General features: G+C 37.1%; 1 protein-coding gene across 10 annotated transcripts; it reads right to left on the bottom strand.

The window, feature by feature from the left end:
- Positions 1 to 547: 547 nt before the first annotated feature.
- On the bottom strand, positions 548 to 23,675 carry ZNF207 (zinc finger protein 207). Of its 10 annotated transcripts, XR_014318776.1 has the most exons (14): positions 23,494 to 23,674; positions 21,928 to 22,054; positions 21,329 to 21,467; positions 20,201 to 20,371; positions 19,425 to 19,500; positions 18,873 to 18,920; positions 16,687 to 16,757; positions 15,469 to 15,629; positions 13,164 to 13,406; positions 12,294 to 12,456; positions 11,944 to 12,127; positions 11,640 to 11,719; positions 7,343 to 7,397; positions 548 to 2,757 (listed from the first exon to the last, which is right to left on the bottom strand). XR_014318776.1 is itself a non-coding variant. In XM_082775153.1 (12 exons), the coding sequence occupies exons 1-12, from the start codon at positions 23,532 to 23,534 to the stop codon at positions 11,967 to 11,969; spliced, it is 1,491 nt and encodes a 496-aa protein (XP_082631279.1). In that variant the 5' UTR covers positions 23,535 to 23,675; the 3' UTR covers positions 11,375 to 11,966. The 10 variants fall into 10 exon arrangements, 7 of the variants coding, with proteins under 7 accessions (XP_082631279.1, XP_082631275.1, XP_082631274.1 ...); XR_014318777.1 differs by having other exon boundaries at positions 11,640 to 12,127; positions 23,494 to 23,673; XR_014318778.1 differs by having other exon boundaries at positions 548 to 2,754; positions 11,640 to 12,127; positions 23,494 to 23,673.
- Positions 23,676 to 23,769: the final 94 nt, after the last annotated feature.

The following is a 23,769-nucleotide window of genomic DNA, read 5'->3' as shown; positions in this document are numbered from 1 at the left end:
TGGCTTCAATATGGCATAGCCCAAAGCAGAAATAGGAAGATCTTACTGAAAAGTGTGTGAGCTAAAAGCAAGAATTTACCTCTTAATCATTCATATAACCTGCTCACATACTGTGACAAGAGCAAAGATTTTGTTTTAAAACAAACTGCTATCACAACAAAAAACTTAAAACACAAGACTTGGCCAAGAGGCTTTGTCTTGTAACTTGTTTTCTTAAATCCAGCCTGCCAGGCACCTGAGATTGTAGACAGCAATCCTTTGACTGGTAGCCCATACTTTTTGTACAGAAAAATGACAGTAGACTAGCACCAAAAGACAGTTAAATAGTAAAAATTTGAGATTCACTTGCTTGTCTCCAGGTGTAAAATCACTTCGAGATAAGGCTCATATGAACGAGTTCCTGCATAGTTTATAGACAGAGAGCTAGTACAAAGTCATACAATCCAAAACACGGGTAAAGATGGATTTTATAAGCTCTTTGAAATAGCTAACATTTGTTGCTATGATTTAAATAGGTCCTCGAGAGGAGAAAAAATACACAGAATCAGTGGTTCACTTATGTTTAATTAGAGATTGTTACAAAGTGGTAGATATACATTACAGATTTGTACATGTTAATTATCCATTCTTGAAGCACACGGTTCCCAAGGGATGCAAGCGATGTTAACTCCATATTTTCTTTCAATCTTCTTTGGAAACTGAATGCTAATAAAATTAAGCTACGGTTACTGTTACTATTATTTGCATGCATGAAAGTGATGCCCATACTTACCAATTTCCCACCTTTTGGAATTAAATTCAACATTAATATTTTGCCACTTGTCTTTTTTCAAAAGATCAGTGATTCCTTCCCTTTCATATCACTTACACAAAAGGTGGATCAAGTTACAAGAAAAATGTTCCTGACACACTAACTTCTGTGGCTGTATTACTACTGAGAGGATACTTACTTCAATTATGTGCTTTAAAATACCTTAAGAAGGAACTAAAAAAAGGAGTTCAAGTTTGCCACACAGTGACTAGAATTTCTGAAGGGGCGATTTGGAGTCATTAAGCAGAAGGCTAAAGGAACTGACTCACTGCTCCCTGCTTACCGTATCAGACCTGTAAAGACTTCTGAATTGCATTAGACTGGACAGCTGCTGAAACAGTGCATCAGAACCTGAGCTACGAATTAAGACTGCTCACCTCATTGTGAAAGCTCAGATTTCATATTTTGTTTTGGTCCCATCCTAAAAGTAAAGAAATTCTACCAGAAAACTCTTTAATTATTTGTCAAAGTTTTGCAGGGAGATGGCATTCTATCATAGTTCATGGTCTAGGACAAGGGGAAATGGTGTTAAATTAAGAAGAGGATAGATTTAGATTAAACATTAGGAAGAAATTCTTCACCGAAAGGATAGTGAGACACTGGAACAGCTTGCCCAGAGAAGCTGCGGATGTCTCATCCCTGGAGGTGTTCAAGGCCAGGTTAGATGGATTCATGGCCAACCTGATCTAGTGGGAGGTGTCCTTGCCCATAGCAGGAGGGGAGGAACTAAATGATCTTTAAGATTGCTTGCAACCCAAGCCATTCTATGATTCATATTAGGATCTATTCCAAAGAAATGCACTTTTTGTTGATGAAACAGAACACCACTACCCTTTAGTTATTTCCCATTCACTCCCAATCTGGGGTGTAAGTAGAGCAGGTCAGCATTCAACCACTGTCAAAACTGAGACTTCACATGGTCATTCAGCAGCCAAAAGCAATCAGTTACTTATTTCAACTCATTACTGAGCAAATCCCCTTGAAACCTTACATTTTGGTATGATGAGCTGTGCAACATTGTATGATACTTCAAAATTCTGAAACAAGCAATACTGCTGGAAGCGTCAAATCACTTATGAAAACAGAGTATAAAAGCATTCATATGAGCTGGCAAAACTAACGTTTCTGTCTGGCTACCACACTAGTACACAATCTTCCAGTATTTTGTTTTTACACAATTATCCACCAATGACTTCAAAAGCCCCTCAGATTTATTGTGATGATTCACTTTGCAAGTGCATGTTAAGGCACAGAGTTTCACAGCTTATGAAACTACGCAATGTGCCATAGCACAGAAAACTTTCATCTCCCATGCTGATAACATAGAGATGAGGTACACAGGGCTTAAATAAAAGCAAGCTAATAAATCATAGAACAAGAAGCTCCCAACTTACAAGTCTAGCAAATTAAAATTCTGTTGGCAATAGGCAGTAATTAGCTAAAACTGAAGAAAAATTTAAAGATCACATTACTGCTACAGAATCTTAAGAACAGAAATGCTTATTCCCCAACATAAAAGCCAGTATAATACCCTTTAATTGGTTCACTGATAAAACAGCCATTTGTAACAGGCACGATACCGAAGAACTAACTTTGATTTAATATCTTAATGTTTTTCAGTAACACCAAAGGCAACTTGTTAAGGTTTTACATTAAATTTTCCTTGTGCTTGCAGATATTACTGACCCACACGAGTAGTTAAAATCATTAGAGATCTTTTTTTAAAAAAAAAAAATCTGGATGTTCACTCACTACTGAAAACAGTAGTAGGTAAGAAAGATACATTGACATTTCAGAGATCAAAATTCCCCTTGTACTGAAACGGTATAATTTGAACATATTTCAAATAGAAATGTCAGGTACTTACAGATTAAACTAACCTGTACTGGCAGTGCTGTGGGATATTTCTTCTCTACCAGTAAGTAGCAAATGCTGAAATTCTGCTGCTAGTTGACAAAAACACAAATTGTATTAAACCAAGGAGTTTAACCCATAATTTAGTTTTTCATTAAAAAAAAAAAAAAAAAAAAAAAGCTGCCAAACTTCAATTACTGTAATTTGTTGCTTAGGAAAAGCATAAGAAGTCAGGGCAACTATAACATTTCTGGTATTTTTGACACAAAAGCCAGAAGTTTAACAAGGTAATCCCTTTGCCTAACACAAGTATAAAGGAAAATACAATACTTACATTGTCATGGTCCTTCATTAAATAGTCTCAAACTGTTTTTCTTATTCTAGACTTTACCCATGAAAGAACAAAATTTATTTTCTTCGACTAGAAGCTAAAGAATTCAGTAGTTGCAAGTATCACACTTTTCTACAACACAATGAGGGAAAAAAAAAGAAAAAGATTCTGCGTGACATTTTTATTTCAAATCATCATATAATTCCTTAAGTTGGGTCACATTAAATAATTTCCTTTGGTTGCATGGCATAGTGTTTGGTAATTCAAAATTACTATTAGCTAAAGCCATTTATAAATATTGGTTACTAAGGGCAGAACAAGCTGACCCCCTTTCTAAAAAGCACCTGGGACCATGGTTAAGATGTAGACAAAATTTACAACAAAATTTTAGACATTAGAAACTAGAACCTGTTATAAAGATAGCTAGTTAACAGATATGCTGTAACTGCAAGCAAATTTTTTTTTTGAAGCTTTCAGGCTCTCAAAGTTGTGTGCTCATTTGTTTTCAGTTAAGATGCTACTTGCACGAAAATACTATTTCCTCAAAACATTCTGACTTCCTTAAGATAAGTTCAAGACTTATTTATGGAGAAGTTAAATTCATTATTACGGAAACAGCAGTGCTGCTGATTGTTCCTATTGCTTGTAAGAATAGCCTACAATAGAGCAAGTTAGTGTAAACTTGCTCAAATGGTACAAGTGCCTCATTACTCACAACAGTGATCAGATGTGGAAGTACCAACCCTCACAGAGGGTCATCATGCAGTCAGTACTGTCTCATCAGAATGATCAGAACAAAAGACCAAAGGATAACATCCTCAACCACACAGTTCAAGAAAGGATATGGCTTTCGGCAAAAGCAGCACGCTGAAGTGCCTGGCTCCCTCAGACAGACCTTCCAAGAACTTTCACATAACACAAGTGTATTTATTACACACCACAATCTAAAAATACTGTACTTCAACTGCATTTTCTTCCAGTAGAGCTTTAATAAGAATCTGCTTTCTCTGACAATCAAGATTATATAAAAAACTGCTGCTTACAGAAAAAAAAAAACACAAACAAACCAAAAAAAAAAACCCTCGAAGTTCTTTTCAAAACTTAAAAAATCAGTTTTGTACATTACACTTCAGAATCACTTTTCTATCTTGAGCCTCTCAAAGGCTGCCTCCAAGGTTTTCTTACTCCCAAATACCTACCTAGCCCAGCTCCAACAGAAAAACAGTCACCAATGGCTACATTTTTATAAAACCCGGTCACTACCAATACTTCTCTGATCTGAATACTTTGACAGAAAGTATACACACACTAAAAAGTTCTTATGGAGGTAGCCTATTTCTTAAGGGCCACAATCTTTATTAAACATGGCACAGAATGCATTATGAACTCATCACACAATTCTAAAGCAAGTCAAAACTTCATGTGTGATGCATACTTTACATGCCCTCTTTTCAAGACCAGTGGGTATAAATTCACACAAATTAGTGCAATTTCAGTAACTTTTGACCTTAAAAAAAAAAACAACTCAAGTACCTTTACATAAACTTAAATGAAACCAAACATTTTAAAGCTTACTTCCTTTAATATCTAATATAATAATGAAAGTAAGTGACTAAAATATTATCATTAAAAATTCCACGAGCAACGATATGTACAGCTTTGTGATATACAGACTGCTGCAATACTGACAGCACACAGGAGTGTCAGTAGAAAGCACGCTACCCACCATCAAAATAAAAAATAAAGAAATTAAAGTTTTTTGGAACTATCCTCCTTAGATCCACATGAGGCAGGAAGGAGGTCACTAACAGAACTTCAGTAAAGGAGCATGATATGAGCCTTTTGCACTAGATGAGAATTTTACAAGTTGTTTTAAAGAGATGACAGGGCAACTGGTCTAACAGCTGAGGACATATTCCCACCTTTTTAGCAGAGGGCCATTATGCCATCCTTGTGACTAGAAATACAGCAGTACTTTCACATGTACCTTTTAGGATTAAGTACAAAGCAAACGGAACACACATTAGTTGCTGCAAATTTAAGCATAAACATTAGTCTGTGGTAACAAAGTACCATGGATATAACCTGTTTAAAGCCATCAACACCCAAACATAGAACAAAAAGGTTCTGTCCTGTCCAGTCCTTTTGAGACTTACAGAACGGACAGGAACATAAATGATGGAAGTGGAAGAACGTGTGAGCTACAAGAAAACCCTGAACTAAAAGCCTTAATTCATACAGTAACAACATGGAATTGTCCCAGTGCCAACTGCATCTTTCAGAAGTATTATGAAATTAATTTTCCTGAAACTGTCCAAAGCAGTTTCAAGAAAAAAAATCCATAGCAAAGTGATGCTAAGAAATACCATGCTTTGTGAGCAGAATAGGCAAAGCTACAAAGAAATGGCTAATTTACTCCTGAATATTAGTACGCACAACTTCATAGCAACAACAAAAACTGGAACTGCATTCTTGAAACATTTTTCCATGAACATACCAAACCTAGTTATCTTCAGTAACATCAGACCAAAAGTTTAATCTGAAAACATATAGCTCTCACCAGAGTATCAATTCATTAGATATAACCCACACATGGATCTAAGTAGGGTACCCCATTACAGACAATACAGCATTTCTGCTGAATTTCAGCTTTGTGTGCTGAAAAATGAATATAAGTAGCTGCATAAAAACTACCTAGTATTGCATGAGTCTTAAATGGAAACTGGTGACAAAGTTCACTCTCATGCATTTGAAATTTGGCTATTTTTTTCATCTCAAACCTTTACAAGATAAACTTAAAGCAAGAAGTACAAGCCATGCTGAAAAATATTTTTGGTTAAATGGTTTCCTTAGATATTCCAGGGGAGGTAAGAACTAAACCAAATGCTCCTATAGACCAAATGTGTGAAATAAAGAATAGTTGCAGCAATGTATCTTAGAGTTGTTCTCATCTTCACCATTATCAAGTACAGCATCACAATGAGAATCAGAAAAGCAACACCATGCTTACTAATTACTTTGAAACAGTTAACAGAGGACATCAATTTTCCAGTCAGAATAGACTACTTGGGAGACCCCCTATAGGGAAAACGTAAAGGGCAGAGTACAAAACGAGTACAACAGGAGCCTGAAAACCATTCTTTGAACTAAAAAAGAATTACAACTCACTTTATCCTTTAATTAAACTTGCTGAAAATCACAAGCGGGTCATTATTTAGCATAATCTTGAAGAAATGAAACATTTTACTCATCAAGAACTGCCACAAGTTAAAAAACCACAAAAATCAAAAAAGAGTTAGAAATCTGACTCCAATGTTTGCTAATTCAAGAATTTCACTGCTGACAGGCTGCAAGACCTCCTTGGTCAAAATCTGTTCTTCTGAGGCTGAAGTTGTCTTCAGGTAACCTCAGTCATTCAAAACCAATGCATTTCAAACAGAGTGAGCAGTAACACTAATGCTAGTTTTTCTTCCACAAGGGGTAATTTTTTTTTTTATTTTTATTTTTATTTTTATTTTTTTGCTATCTACTGCACAAAAGCAGTAACTTCGAATACCCATATCCTTAAGCAAATTTTGGATATGCAACGAAATTCCTCAAGGTTTCAAGAAAATACAAGCATTTGTGGTACATCATTGCAATAGACAAAATATTGTGTAGCTGGGCGCATTTAAGTGACTGACGCAAAGGTTTTCCTGAAACACCTGTAGTTTTGATTTCTCATTCTTCTCTTCTACTTTACCAACTTGAATATCTACTTCTTCATAGGGCTCTACATTAATATTCATTGTGGCACAGCTCACAAATGCAGCAGTTAATATCCTCCTCCATAGAAACCATATTCTGTAATTTAGGCTACGCAATTTTGTAACTACTAATATTGCTTATTAGCTAAATACCTAAGTATTTTAAGTACTTCGATAAATACATCTCCTAAGTAAAGGAAACATTAGTAATTAACCTTTACATGCCACTACTTCAAAGACTACACAAAGTCACGTTACCAAAACCAAAAACCAGTACAGCGCTAATACAATGCAGGGAAAGGGGGCAGGGTACAGCGTGGCTGAAGGACTACCTGACCAGCCATGAAGGAAAGACATTCTGTAAGAGAAATGGTACCCAAACATCTCATAACACATTCCCTCCCCTTAAGACTCTTAAAAACACAGCGATAATAGAAGGATAAATATTAATATAGAGCCCATCTACCAAAAGAATAAAAAACCTAAATTAAAATAAATTTAGGGGCCTTCACCAAACTTGCTGCAAGTTTGGGGACATAAATATCCAACAGCCATAAAGCTGTGAAAGCCCCTGGAAGGAATAAAATAAATCCCACTTGCCTCAGACTGAACAGGGCAACACTGAGACTCTGCCTCAGCCTGTCCTATGGCAGGGCTATAGGAAGAAGAAAAATTTAAGTTTTAGAAAAAACATGACCCAATTAAGTGAAAGACATGCATTCAAAGTTAACAGAATTCCAGTGATCAAGCAAACAAAAAGAAATGACTGCTATATCACCTACTTTGTTAGACCAAAACAGAACTTTTTTGTAGTTTGCAGCTAATTCTGAATTGCACAGTTTATTTTGCTTTGTAACTTGATCAGTGGAACATACCTCAATTGTTCCGGGGCATTTTTTTCCATACCCAATAGTAGTTACTGTTCTAATTCACAAAAAGTTGAGTTAAAGATTTCATCAGCCACTGGAGGTGTTGACCCTCACCTTAATCTTTATGTAGAAGCCAGACCGGTACAATTATTAAGACATTTACTATTTTAAAATGACATTAATTACCATTTTAAATTGCAGCCCCAGCTCATAGACTGGCATATCAGTCTTAATGTAACTGAAGAGTCATAATGACCTTCTTACTGTTTTTGAAACTGAAGTAATCTTGGTATTTCATTTTTGTCTTGTATTCGGAATTATTTGTTATTGCAAAATAACTCCAGGTTATATCCCATACACTTTCATCTAATTTTAGGAAAGCAAGTTATACAATTCTGTGTGTCATTCAAGACATCCATACACCGAAGTAACTGCAGAAACCATAGAAGGCAGATGCAGCTGAATATGTTTCTAGAAGCTTGTTTATGTTCTCCCATGCATGCACAGAGCGAGGAATAGTAATCCACTGAAATCATTAGATATACATCCCAGCCTCAAATTTATTATCAACACCTAAAAATCTCATCTGTGGAAGGAAAAAAAGCTCCAAACATTTTAGAAAAAAATTTTGTCCATATAAACAAAATATATTTTCAAAATTTTATTTAAAACAGACTTTGCAAAACTTAGAGAGATATCCTAAAAGAACAAAACAGTCATATCAACATGTCTGAAAAACTAGCGTGGGCTCTTCTGAGGTTCCTTCATGCCAATTTTATCCCTTTAACTCTAAAAATTAGCCAATACACAAGATCAGCCTCATAATGATATTGAGACACCATGCATGAAATAACTTAGAACTTCCTATACGAGTCCCAGATGACATCTAAATATCTTGCATAAGCATTTTTCCCCCATCTGTGTCTGAACAGGTTCTTGCAGCCTGTTTTGTTTGATTTTTTGTATTCAACACTGGCATTACATTCAAATTTAAACAAAAACTAATCAAAAAACATTTATAACTTCTCCTTTCACCATGAGATCTGCCACAGGAAATTCAGGCAACAACTGAAATTAAAGCTTCTGCCCACGTGATTATATCATCACAGTCCTGTAACAGATACAGAACATATGTTTTGCTGTACTCATAAGGCCTTCTGCAACCTCTTTCCAGGGAACGATGAACTAAAGCAAAAAAAAAAAAAAAAAAAAAAAAAAAAGAGTCTGCATGGCATTAGGAATTTTGCTGACACAACTATGTTGACTAAACTTTGTACTGTAAACCAAGCCTTCGTCTTTATACAAGCAATTAATACATTCAAAAGAGTTTTACCCTTTTTTGGGAAGCACACCATAAATCCAACTCTCTGAAAATTAAGAAGCAGTATCCAAAGAAATGAAGGCAGGGACCAACAGACAACATATGCACTGAAATACCTGCCTGTTTTCAGGAGAAGAGTACGTACAAGAGACACAAGAGTAACTAGAGATAGCCACATCGCAGCTCTTATAGCACAGAAATGACAGGAGCAGGAAAGGCAGTATCCACGTGAAAAAACACAGAAAAACTGTTCACCTGCTTGTTGCATATTATTAGAGTACCATACAAGTAACACGTGGCAGTGCTTAGTTAAGGACTGGAACAACGTTATTACTAAAGAAAACTCAATTTAAAATGTGTCTGCACTGTAAGTCTGCATAGTATTATCTACAAAATGATGCTATTATTGGAACAATCACATTTACTATCTAATAGGGGAAACCCTTAAAGACAACTTGCAGAATATGCTGAGTTAACAGTACATGCAGTAAGGTTTTCAAGTACTTTCCTAGGAAAGGTAGGGTTCTGAAAACAACGTACCAATGAGTTACAGAAAGACACCAAAGGGAGAAGGTATTTGCTTTACTAGGGGCAGGAAGGCCAAGCATTCTTACAGAAGCAATATGATCTTCAGAAAAAGCAAGATGTTTCATAGTTCTAAATGCAGAAGTTAAGATCAATTTATAATGTATGAATTTTATGCGTAACATTACAAAAAACATTAAATGCAAGACGCTAAAAATCTCTCCAGTGCTTTGTTTTGGAATTATCCTTATTAGATAAAGAAAAATGGAAGAAAACCAGAGTAAGAGCATTGCCTAAGCAAAACAGTTTTATCCGTTAGATTTTTGTATAAAGCAAGATGAAGAGCTAACAAAACATCTGACATCAAGGCCCACTCAGCACATTTGCAAGCCAAATAGTGCACATCTGACAGGTGACCAGCAGATACCAGTGACCAGAGAAAACTGCTTCTCAACAGAGGCTTGGAGTTATGGTCTTAAAACTGCTAACCATTTCAGAAAAAGTGCCTGACCACTCTTAACGGTTAAGCTAAACTAAGGCCATTCAGCTGGAATTAGAATGTACTGAATGCTCCAGTGCCTTTGTGAGGTATTCCATGACCCCAAGTTTGAAGCTGAGACAATGTAGCATTTTAGCTGATCTGTATTTCTGAGCAGCTAAGAGAATATGGAATAAAGCCACATGAAGTACTTCAAGTTAAGCTAAAAATACACCCACAAGACTTTCAGGTGAAAGAATCACAATAGTCATTATAATAACTAGATAAAAAAATCCACCATCAACAAAAACACATGTGGATCTTAAACCAATACAAAAATACTGAAAATCTTTCCAGTCTATCCTAAAAGAGGAGACATCTCCATAACCTAAGTTGCACAAATAAGGCTTGAGGCTGGAACATGTATTTAAGGTTGACCTGCAAATGAAAAAATCATCGCAACAGGTGGAAAAACGGAGTGGAAAGACAAGGAAAGCTCTAGCTTCTATTCCCTCCAAAATGTCTTCCCCTCTGCATTTTAATTCTCACCAGAAATACAACACACTAACACAGCAATGTTAGACATTCAGAGAATTACAGTCTTGATGGTCATCTATGCTTTTACTCAGAAGCAGGTAACTAACCTGTATGGGTAAGACTTCTCTTTGATAGCTGTAGTTAGGAGAACTGATGGAAAGATCTCCTACTCTAGACACTTCCATTAACTAGCTCAGGAAACTTGGCCTGAACCAAACCTACAGCTTGATCACAGCACATAGAGGGTTCATCCTATAGGATGATGAGATTTGAAGTTCTGAATATTCTGAAAATAGAAATACAGCATGCAACATATTACTCTCTTCCCCTTAGTTTCTTTTGCACATTGAGAAGAAAGTCAAGTTTATTTTTCTTGTTTGCAGGTCAACTTAAATACAACATCAACTGGAAGTCACTCACCCATGTGACATGCACCTAAGCTTCTAGAAATCTTCATCTAAAAGGCTCCTGAAGTTCATGTGCTTTTGCATATTAAAAAGAGTCAGACGAAGAATGAACTAACAGGTAACATCTCGCACTAGCATGCATCTTGCAGCAATCACTTTTATATCCTACAAATAATTGCCAGGACTAGAAATCGTTTAAAATTCATTGAGGACAAGAAAGCACAAATAAGAAACATATGCCATCATGAGAAATTATAACCAAGAGTTAAGATGTGCCTCCTGCAGCCTCATTTTTGAAGCGTCAGTTAATAAGTGTACAGGTCTTGTCTACTCAGACGTGCAGCTAAGGAACAACTTAAGCTTTAAAATAAGGAATTGAGACATTATCAGAAAAGCACCAGTAACTGTGTTCATTACATCAATAGCTACCGTGGCATGCATCTGTACAAACCTTTCAGGCAGTGGTCCACAGCTGGTCATGAATGAAAAGGCATATAAATTTTTCTCTTCTTTTATTACAATGAAGTTTATAACAGTACAGAAAAGTCACACGACCTTAGTGGGTCAGTTTACTTAAACCCTGGAACAGGAGGAACTCTAAATACATTAAATATTGTTACATGTTCAGACTTAAATGTACAAGTAGTTGCGAACAGTTACAGCCCTCACCAAACTATGTTGGGGACACAAAGTCCAACAGCACTTGAAGTGCTGTGAAGGCATTATTTCACAAATAGCAACATAATGTTACAGAACTTGCCTTTAAGGTGGTATGTTCATGTAATTCCAGCGCCTTCACAATTTAACGAACCATATTTACTATACTTCACTTCTAAAAACCTAGATGAAACATGAAAAAGAAGCCATACAGTATAAATTGCAACATCAGGAAAAGTTCCTGTTATTATTCCAAATAAATTTTCCCATGTAAAATAAGAATGTCCAATAGTTCCTTGCATGTGGGGAAGATACTTATTTTTTTTTAAAAGTCACAATGAAGCCTTAATTGACGGAAGCTTGGCTATATTAACAGCACAAGATGAGAAAAGGTTTAATCTCCAAACCTATTAGAGCGTGTGTAGTAGCATCAGTAGCGGCCACCTTGCGACATTACAGGAGGTCTCATTCCCATTGGAGGACGAGGAGGTCCACTTTGGTAGGGGGGCACCATCGGAGGTCCCTGACCATAAGGAGGCATCGCCCCAGGAAGATATCCTGGCATGCCCTGGTGATGAGCACCATACTGACCTATAAACAAAATATTTAAGATGCAAAGAAGAATTCATTTTTCAAACAGGCAAAGCTGCATTTTGTGAAAAGCTGTTTTTCACAGTACTTGCCACTTCAAGTTTTAGAGAAGTTACAGCAAATACAAATCTTTTAGAGAAAAGAAAACTAGGAAACTTATGATTACCATGAGGTGGCATGGGAGGTCTCATCCCTTGTTGCTGTGGAGGAATTCCTGGCTGTGGTGGCATCATACCTCCAATTGGTCCAACTGGTGGATTACCCAAGGAAGCTTGTCCTGGCCGAGGAAGATTACGCTGATATTTAGGCAACTGTGCCCTTCTCTCTTCCTAAAACCAGGAATAGACAACCATAGCATGATGTAAGACAAACTCAGCAAAGGCAAAGTAAATAAATGTAGCAAAAGTGGATTGCAGGTACTGAACTATCAGTATCTCAGAAATTCTAGGTTGCTGCTATTAAACCTTTGGATTTTCCCCCCCTCCTGCCAAAGTTACTGTATTAATAGTGGCTAATTCAGTATTTTGCACACAATACAAGTTCTCCTCCTCCCTCAGCTGAAGAAAGCTTTCTCCTCACAACAAGATGACAACAAATGCAGATCTAGAGATAAATGAACTGAAATTAAGGTTCGTTTGTTTTATCCATCAATTCCTGATTTATGATTGCTGTAATAGCACCAAGACCACTTCAAACTGTTAAGTCCTTCATCTTACACTCATTAGCTGCATCTATTTAACTTCAAGCTTAAATCACAAACAGAAATAAACTCCAAATTGTATTTTCAGTTGAGCAATTCCCTATCACCAGAAAGGTAAGACTTAGATCTAAAACAGGATTATTGCAGGATGGCAATCATCACTTCTCAACCAAGGACATTTTCTCAGCGTGTGGTTCTGTTATATTAATTCTACAAGTTTTGCAATCTCACCATTATTAAAATATTGTTATACGGAACACAGAAGAAATTCTACTTAAGTCAGTCATATCAGCATAAATTGCATTTTCTGTAAGGCAGTGAAAACATTAAACTTACCAGCGATATATCCTCATCTGGATGGATCAACTTACTGGTTGCACTGGTTGTCGTAAGGGTAGCAGGCTTACTTGTTATTGATGTAGCTGGTTTAGCTGCAGTACTGTTTGTCGTGCTAGTGGTTGAAGCTGTAGACTGTGTGTAAGCAGGGAATGTAGGCTTGGGGGGTTCTGTTGTTGTTGCAGGTGTAGAATTCAAAGGTTTGAAATCAGTACCAACTGGACCTGGAACAGCTGCTGCAGCCTGTGAAACACAGAGATAGATCAATACTTACTTCTTAAAGCATAAGAAAACTTAAATGATGTCTGCTAGACCTCTGAAACCTTCCAGTGAGATACATAATTAAAATAAGCTTGACAAAAAGTAAACTTCAGCCTTATCACATACTAAAGCAACTGAAAACAAGACAAAATAAAACCCAGTATATACATACATATATATACACACACACACAGGAAAATCTAAAATTTGCAGGTCAAAAGCCACAACTAGAAAAAAGGAACAACAACAACAACAAAAAATCCTATCAAAATTTTTTACCTCAAATACTGAGTTTGATAAAATGTCTAAATCCTTCATAAATCACAGATTTATTAACAGCCTATAAGTATAAATTGTCTCACTAAATTATTAGCAAACTTTAGCAACCATTAGTTTAGAGCACAGCTCAGTGTTAGCATTTATTAAAATTAGGTATTTAAAAATGTTTTTATGAAACATTTAAGAAAACTCTATTGTGTCTTTTGTTTTAAGCATTCTCTCTAGAAATAATACTGTTTTTTTTTTTTGTTTGTTTTTGAAGTACTGTATCTCTCTACAGACCTTTAGTACCATTTCTGAGTGAAGAATCAACTGAAGGTAGATGAGGTCAGATCACTACAGATGCCAGCATCTCATCTTTCCTACTTTGTTCTTAAATTAAAGTTCTTAAACAAGAAAAGTTGGCTGAGGCTTTCTCTGAAGATGCACCAATCTTCAAAGCAAGCTTTAGTTACGAGAGAATGCTTTTGTTTACAGTTATTCTATGAATTCTTTGCTGAACTTTCCTTAAAAGTATTTCCATTTTTTGCACGTAAGGCAAATCACAGAATTCCCTATATTATGATGTACCATATTAAACATCGAACTAAAAAGCCTTCACCATGCATCAAGCTAACCACTGCCCACTAAAATGCATTTAACTGCTTTCATGCTTTTTTAACCCTTTAGAACCAGGACACAACATTTCATTTTTTTCACTCTAAGAAAAATTGGGCACTTTGACATGCTCATTTCTAGTAAAATGCAACTAACAATCAAGGACTCTGCAGTTTTACCAGCTAAACATAATCAGGAATACAACAAATTATCTGAAGATGTTTAGTCAATTTTAGATTTTACAGAATGGTCCAAAGGGTTAAGTTGCAAAGCAATTTGGTTTTATCTGTGACTTCCTGCGTACTTGTGCTGTGCTAGGAAACAGAGCGTTAGAAGATGCTGACAGACTTTCTGAATTGGAGGAAGCTGTACTTGAGCTTGTGACAGGTGTCCCCATCTGTAGCATAAAAGAAAGGAAACAGTGAAAAGTCTCCAAACAAATGGGTGGAAAGTATCCAGATGAAAGGATTTCTTATGCTAGGGGCTGTGCTTTTGTAAATGAGTATCTTCCCTGTAGAAGTCTAAAATGCAAACAGGACACTATCAAGTTTTCTGCAACATACTCAAGAGCAAGTAAAAACTTATACACAGCAAGTAAAATCAAAACATAGGTCACAAGCCATTTTAAGATTATTAATTCCCATTTCCCTCCCCAAAACATTTAAACCAAGTTTTACCGCCTTAGTTAACTCAAACTTTGTAAAGCAAAAGACCTCATTCAGACAATGTTTAACCCAGTTTGAACAAAACTACAGAATAAATTAGTCCTATTGGTAAAAAGCCCATTATGAAAAGAACAAGGGAGAACAAGCCATGTCAAGATTTCCACTTTGGAAATGTTAGGTTAAGTTCTATGCAAGCAGATTCCTGTAGCTGACTAACACCTCCCCTCACCCACCCAAAGCACCCTTATAATGACAACTGAAGGGGTTAACAAACACTGTTTTGCCTACTCCTTTCTTCCCCACTGCTTACAGAACTTCAGTCTGTTTTCGTGGCTGTTATAAGACAAACAAAATAATCTTTTAAAATTCATTCAAACACTAAACTGAATTAAAAATCAACACAAGCAAGAAATGTAATCAGTTATTTCTCAGGCCTCCTCACTGTTGACACAGTGGTAATTTGAAGATTACAGCAACAGATTCCAGGCTATGAGATACCGTACCTGCCCTGCACTCGGGAAGAGTGGTTTAGTAACTGGAGGCTGAGGGGTAGGTGCTGACGCAGCAGGAGCTGGAGGTCTGTTAAGGATGCCTGGTGCTGTAACAGGCTGTGCTTGTGTCATCGGAGGCATCCCAGGACGAGGGCCAACAGGTGGCGGCATACCTACAGACCACAAAGAATCTGTAATGACTCATGATCAAGGAAGGAGGAGCATTCCTTCAGAGGATTCTGTTGCCAGTGCTCTTTATAATCAAGGCTTCTCTAAGGAAGATATATTTTTAAGGCAATAGTAAAAGAAAGTGTAACAAAGTTTAATGCCAACAGCCAGTCACCATATACAGCAAGCGCAAAAGGCAGAGGTCACTAGCCACGTTAAGACTATCAACTTCCCTCCTCCCTCCCCCAAACATTTAAACGAAGTTTTACCTTAATTTACACCTAAACACCAATAACCGTCCATGTATAGGCAGTACCTCAAACACTTAAGAGCAATACTGAATTAAGTCTTATTTTCTACTACAATTTCAATGATAGAAGATACTTATGCTCTCAATAAATCAAGGCAATTAGCTCTGTTTTTCGCATACTCTGCCTATGCTGCTCTAGGAGAGGCTCAGAGACAGGGAGTTAACCGCTCATGTAGGTTCCTACACATTACTGTGCAGCAGAACCAGGCTGTAGCTGTCCAATTGGCTTGCTTCCTCCTCCAGTGAGACATCTGGGCTAACCAGCAAATCTCAAACCACCACCCTCTGAACATAAGGCTGTTTAAGAGCTACAGAAGTTCAACAGGTTTGCTCTAGCTACAATATGATCAAAATTCCAGTTAGTTTCTTTACAGGGGTATAACATTAAGACTATTTCTCACTTCCCACAACATTTTTTAAAAATAATTTTAATTATAATTTTCCAGCTGCAGCCACAGACATGACAACAGCAGAATGAAGAGAGACTAGGCAACACGAAAAACAGGGAAACAGCAGTAAGAATAAAATTACATTCAATTTTTTACTTTCACAACAGTACCAAACCCAACCACTTATTTGTAGTCAAAAGCCACAAAATAATCGCTTCACCTTTGCACAAGAGTGGCTTCTGCAGCAATCCATCTGCATCAAGGCGGTAGCATACATATGGATAGTCTTTATAGAAATCCCAACTTACAGCAGAAATAAGGTTTAGCTCTCAACACAGTATGTGTCTGACAGCCCTGACCTACCTGGTGGCATACCAGGCATAAGAGGTGGTATTCCTGGCCCAGGAGGCATCATTCCACCCATCGGCATCATCCTATTGAACAAAAAGCAAGCATCGATAAGAACATCCATGATAAACTGTTAAAACAACTGGCACATACCTGTATTAGATTAAATACAAAAATAATTTAAAGAGGCAATCCAAAAACAGCAGACTAGATAGACATGTTTTTCAACAAGAAAAAAAGAAGACACAGAAACCTCCAAACAGTTTTCATTTGAACTTTAACACCCCACGCTTTCACTTCCTCTGTTATCAGATTCCAGAACTGACAACCATCTTGGTATGCATTTCAGGATATTAGTTTTGGTATTGTGTTCTAAGAACCTGATATAAATACACTCAGAAAATTTGCACGTAGGAAAAACAGCAACTGTAATCACACTAAAATTGCTCTACTTCTGGTATTATACCTTTTTGACACCACAAGTCTATTTGTGATTTAGGCACCCTCATACTATTTTGACTTCCTCTAGCGAGTGGCAGAACCCAACTCTGTAAAGTTAGGCACAAAACACTGATAAAAACAGAGACTAGGAGATAACATGACTTCTGGAGATTTAATTACACTAAGTATTTCCTACACTTAGGATAGATTTTTTATTTTTATTTTTAAATGAGGAATCATTATTATTTTTCTTTCACATTAAAAACAGGAGTGTTTTTTTTTCCAGGCCAAAATAAGAGTGTATTTCCTAACACAAAGGTGGAATTTAAATCTAAATGATTCTTTTTATCCTTATCTACCAAGCCACACTGCAAATTGTGTATTCCTCCTCTAAACTACACACACAACCCTTAATATAAGCAAACTACTCCTCCATAAGGTGGTAACTCCATTTAAAAAAATTGACAATGACACTAAGTGCTTTTAAATTGGAAAACTATATACAAAGAATTCCTTTGCAGGAAACAAACCAAGGGTAGTTTAAGCTTGGCTTCGTTTTTCCAGACACTCGAAGCTGGATTACAGGAAACAAAATAAAGGAATGCCTATTACTTATGTTTGCTAGATATAGCAAACTAAACAGATATGCAGCATCCAATTGAGTACCAGATCAAAACAATTAAGCAGTTTCTATTTTATGTAACAGTCTAGAAACATTTACTGTTGCCATTTCAAAATCAAATGAATCATCGTAAACAGGTGAGCTCTGCAAAGCAGCTTGCTACCCAGCCTTATTAATCTCAACTTACTTGTCTACTACTGGGAACAAGCAATCAGATGCACTAATGACTAGGAACATAGTATTATCCCTTTTTCTGCATTCATAGTTGGAGAAAGCAAAGTCAATCTTGCCATCCATTTTGATAACCGTTTAAAAAAAAAAAAAAAAGAAAAGAAACTGCTGGACATTTGCTTCCTGCTGCCACAAGGAAGATGACTTTCTGGAAAACTGCAGGGACAGGGCTGGAACTAGTGTCATGCTAAAAAATAAGCTGCTCCCCAGGACCCAGTTCCTTTCCTCATTTCTAAACAAAAGGTCATCAGGTTAATTTAGCAAAAGCTTACATTTAACCAGGTAAAAGCATAACATAACATTCAGTGAGTTTACACTGTTTGTTTTTGTTTTTTTTTTTGACAAGTTCATTTGCATGTTTTACTAGGTAACATTACAGTCACCTAAAGTTAACAAAGTTTAAGGAGGACTAAACACCCACAAGCTTGATAAAATTCTGTTCAGTTTCCAACAGAAGATTTACAGTCATGAACATCCATAAGATGTTTAAGATATGATTTTTAAATTCAAAGACAGTTAAAACAACACTTGTGTTTCAGAAGAGAACAACCTCTCACCTTAGTGAACTTTAAAACTCAAGCACAAAGCTCCTGCAGCAAGTCCTACAGGGTAAAGGACTAAACACAGAGCTGTACATATTCTGGTGCCAAAAATATATATATATATAAATCCCAAAGGGTCTATTTTATTAATATCTGTAGAATGCATTTCTCACAGCATGTAGCTTTGTAGTAACCATATCAATAAGTTATTTTTTTATTATACAACAACAAAACCTAATTAGACATTATTCCCAAAGTCTCAGCAATATTCAGAGGTTTTCAGTAAGACAGTTTCAATCTTATCAAATATATGACATAAAATGGCATAATGAATGTACCTATAATTACGTTAATGAGATGCTTACATGTTTCCACCACAAAATGACTGCATGTATTTTCTTTGTTGATGTAATCTGTGAAAATTTATGAAAAAATCAAAAATCTAACTATGATTTTCCAAACACATTATGATAGGGTACTGTGTAAATCCCAAACAAACATAAAAACCAACATCTTACTCTTGCCCAAAATAAAATCTTTATTCTCATATTTAAAGAAGAAATTAAAACTATTCACTATATATTTCCCCAATAGGTTGCATGACTGATAGCCAGATGCACATTTCTGCAATACACAAAGCAGTGGTTCCCAGAAGGCTTTAAACCAACAAAACAAAATTTAAAATTGTTACAACATTACTAAAATTAGGAAAGAGGCAACATACTTATATATAAGTCATACTTCAACTATACTTTTAATGTTGGTTTATAGCCACCTAGATTTTCGGTGCATCCTAATATTAAAGTCACAGAGTTCACAGGTTCCTACATATGTTTTTCTATTTAGCTTTACTGTTTCTGTGACAGTTTAAAATGCACAGTATGAAAATGTAGTATTAAATCTTTCTAGCTACTCACCCAGGTGGCATTCCAGGCATCACTGGAGGCATGCCAGGCATCATTGGTGGAACACCTGCCATTAGTGGTGGTATACCTTAACAAAAGAAAAATACGTTTTATACAACTCCAACAACATACGGTCTCACACAAATCTAATATAATAAATTTAGACTGAATAAATGTTTTACAGGAAGCTGTAAAAGATTATTTTTTGAATTAACACTGCTTACAAATGATGCAATATAAAAGAGTATCTGCAAATCTGTATGATTTGTTGTTCCCAGTCCTGCAAGACACCAAGTGTAAGCATTCTGAGTAGAGTCTCCAAAGAACAGGCCTCGTCATTGCAGAAAAGGCCAGTTTGCAATGTCATTAATCAAAATTTTTTCTGCAATGTATTTGTAACCTGTGTATAAATTGCCTGTTGTAATTTAGCAAACTCTAAATACACAGTAGCCTTCCTGCTCTGTATTCCTGAAATCTTATTACAAAGTATCACAAACAGATGTGACCTGTAGATTTGTGTTTAAATTACTGATCTTAGTAACAAATATATTACATATATTACACCTTCAGTCTAGATGCTAGCATAAGAAATGTTCACAAAGGAGAACGTGCACACCTACCCACTGTGGAAGGGTGGTGTGTGAACCTGAAGAAACCACTGATATGCACCTTACAAAACTATTTTAATACCTTTAACACTAGACTTGGAAGGAACAGATTATTATTCCAGCAGTGATTTGTATTCCTAGTCAACTTTTCAGTACCTAGCTCCAAAATACTATCCTTACCTGGAGGCATCCCTGGTGCACCTGGCACAGGAGGCAAACCTGGTTGTGCCATTGGGGGAATGTACCCCTGCTGTGGCTGAACTTGCTGGGGTTGAAATGAAGTTGAAGCTGCAGATTCATCATCTTCATACTCATCAGAATCATCTTGTTGTTTCTTTTTCTGGCTTTCTGCTAAATAATACAATGCATATGGTCAGATTGAAAACAAATTTATTTTTATCTGGAATATACTATTTGGAACAAAAGTAATTTCATAGCTTATCATGTTCAAAAACTCACAGAATTACAAAGAAGTAAAGCTAAGTGAGCCTACTATCATCCGTACAAATAAAAAAGGAAAGTGACTGCACTGTAACAAACCTCAACATAATAGGGGTCTTCCTTCATGTCAGTCTCTGCCTGCTCAGAATAAGCCAGAACAACTCAAAGGAAAAGCATACTTAAAGAGCAAAGAAGTTGAAGTATTCCTGTATCGTAAGACTAGTATGATTCCTAGCCTTTCCTCCAAAAAAGTGAAAAAAAAAAAAAACACCATCCCCATATTCACTGGGTAATAGTTTTATTTCTAAACAGGAAAAGAAAACAACATATTGCTTAACATTTGCCAGCCATGTTGGAAGACAGAAGCTGCAGTTAGGGATGTATTAACCCAGCCCTTTTCCAAGGAGTGAGAGCTGTTTCACACAGCTTAGTATGAGTAAGACAGACACAGGAAATCTTCACACAGGGGTAACACTTAATGAACCAATTCTGAACATCTAAAAAAACAAACAAAACAAACAAACAAACAAAAAAAAACACAAACAAAACAAACAAACAACAAAAAAAAAACCACCACAACGAAAAAAGACCAAAAAAAAAAAAAAGCAGAAAACCCCACTTCAAACCACCAAAAACAGTTTTGTACACAAAGCCTACAAATAATGAATTGAGAGGCAAATATTATACATTTTTGTTACAATATTGTAACATCTGACTGATATTTCAAGACAAAGTAATACTACCTCCTGTATAGTTTATATATATTGGTCAACCAGGATAGCAGACTCAAAGAATACATTCTGAAGTAAATTTATTTTAAGAAATGTGCTAAAAAAATTACAGATACCTAGCTAGATTATACTTTACCCTGAGTTTTTTGTTCAAGTAACCTTCTCCGTTCCTCCATATCTTTTTCTGGAATGCCCTCCATGCCATAAATTTCCAGTTCAATGTCTGTTCTTCCAGGAATAGCATTTGGAACAGCATCTATTGTTTCTTTATGTACCTAAAGAGAAAAAAAGAAAAAAAAAGTCCTCCTGACCACAACTCAGGTTACATTCTAAATTATTCCACCAACTTACCATCAAAATACAAAAGCAACATCCTTAAAAGCAAAAGTCTCTCTAGCCAACCATTTTCTTGATACACAGTAGCCATCACTGTTGCTACCATTAAATCCTAAAACTAGTTTATAGACTTTTCTTCTGAACACCAATACAACGCAACTCCTTCACTCCTACATCTTCAAAGTGACTGCAAAGGTCTCTGCAACATACTCACCACAGAACTGCTGACGCAGCAAGAGCCCTGTCCTTGAAACAGAGCACTACCATCTTTCCCTCATCAGTTTTCATGATTGTGGAAGCCCCCAAAGAACACATTTGTAAGTTTATTAATTTAAGTTTATTAATTCCAATTTTAAATACTGTCAAGGAAAGTTTTCTCTTAAGTCTAAAACTTCTTACCTGCATGCAGTGTATAGCTAAACCAGGTCCCGTATACAATTTCTTATGACATATATGGCATTTAAAGTGCTTTGCTTTCTGATGCTGTATAAGGATCTTTTCATCATCAAAATCTCTGTTACAATACCTATTGAAGATCGTTAAGGAAGTATTTAATTCTGAAAGTGAGTTTCTATGTAACGCTAGGCTAACTAGCATTAGTGTTAATATATTTTTTTTCTAAAGGAAAAAAAAAAAAAAAGCAGAGAAAGCACCTCTGAGCTTTCATATCAGAACAAGTATTGCATGGATGTCTGAAACCAAACCTCCCTCATTGCACCACCCATTGTTTCCCTCTTCAGATAAGTTACATGCGTTGGAAAACTGGCAAGATGTGTATACACGACCACAGTCATAATTTGAATCCATATTATTTGATGGATTTCAAGATGAGTTTCAAGCCCTAGTTATTTCTAAGTAGACTCCTTCCTCTCTTTGTATTCTTTTAGATTTGTACAAGTTGCTAAAGCAGTAAAGGAGAAACAAACGGGAAATCCACAAAAGGGAAGCAAAGCTAAACGCTCAGCAAAAGGTCCTGTTTAATAAAATGCAACAGTAACAAACATTTATAACAGAGTAAAGAATAGTTTTAGTTTTATTTTTCTTTCAGTCATCCAGCTACCTCGAACCTTACGATATCACGTGATTAAATATTAATCTATCAGTAATTAAAGAAATTTGTTTTTAAACTGAAAGGAAGAATTTTCTAGACTTCTGGGTGACAGAAAAGACAAACTGCTGTTTCTTTTCTGCAGATCAGCGTTAACATTCCAGTGAATGCTCCAGACATCTTGCTAAGCAAGACAGACACATTTGTTACTAGCACGTCCTTGCTAACACAACGTGCTCCCCACTTTCAGCAAAACTTAAGACCTATTAGTGCCTGAAATAGAAGCTTAGATGCCATCCAACATAAACCGGTAAATAATCTCAAAGTAGCTTATAAACTCCTTTATTATACGGTTTCAGATTAGGCAAAAACGTTAGAGAAAAAGCAATCCTGCAATGGCCCTTTAAAAAACAGATTATAAGAGACCGATTCGAGGAAAACCGACCAATATTTCTATATACTGAGAAATTGTATGAGATTTTGACGCAGCGATTACATATTTACAATTCTACAATTAGCTTTCAAAAGGTCTCTTTTAACCAGGCCTGCCTCGCTTTTTGAGTATTTATTTATCCGGCAGGATTTCCCTCCGCTAGCGCCCGAGGCCCAAGGAGCGCCCCCCCCGTTCCACAGGCAGCAGCGGCCTGGCGGCGCGGCCCTGACGCGAGGCGGGCGGGTAAGGCCGCGGGGGGGGGGGAGGGGAACGGGGGGGGGGGGGCGAGGAAAGGAGACGCTAGGGAAGGGCACGGACCAAACCCCACGCCGGCACCGAGCGGCGCAGAAAAGCAAAGGGAGCAAACGCGAATCGAGCCGTGACGGGACCAGGGGCCGAGGGGCGAGCCCCATCATGAGGCAGCGCGGAGCTCGGCGGGGCCCGGCCGCACCCCCCCCCCGCTTCCCCTCACACAGAAGGATACCAGCACCAAGGCTTCAGCTGCTTCTTCTTCTTACGGCCCATGGCGACGGTGCCCGCGACCTAGGCAGAAAAGCAAACAGCCGAACTCCTTCTTCCCTCCTTCCCTCCCCGCCGAGCCAGCAGCGCCCGCACCGGCCCCCTCCCGGAGGCGAGCGAGGCAGGCACAAAATGGCCGCCACGCTCCCTCCTGGCTCTGCCGCCGCGCTCCCAGCATGCACTGCGGCGAGGCGGGAGGGAGGGGGCGGCCCACGTGACGCGCGCAGGCTGTGCCCGCCGC

This window comes from Aythya marila (genome assembly GCF_965140915.1).
Source record: "Aythya marila genome assembly, chromosome: 18".
Classification (NCBI taxonomy): domain Eukaryota; kingdom Metazoa; phylum Chordata; class Aves; order Anseriformes; family Anatidae; genus Aythya; species Aythya marila.
Note: the sequence above shows the minus strand (reverse complement) of the source record. Positions and strands in the feature narration are given on the sequence as shown.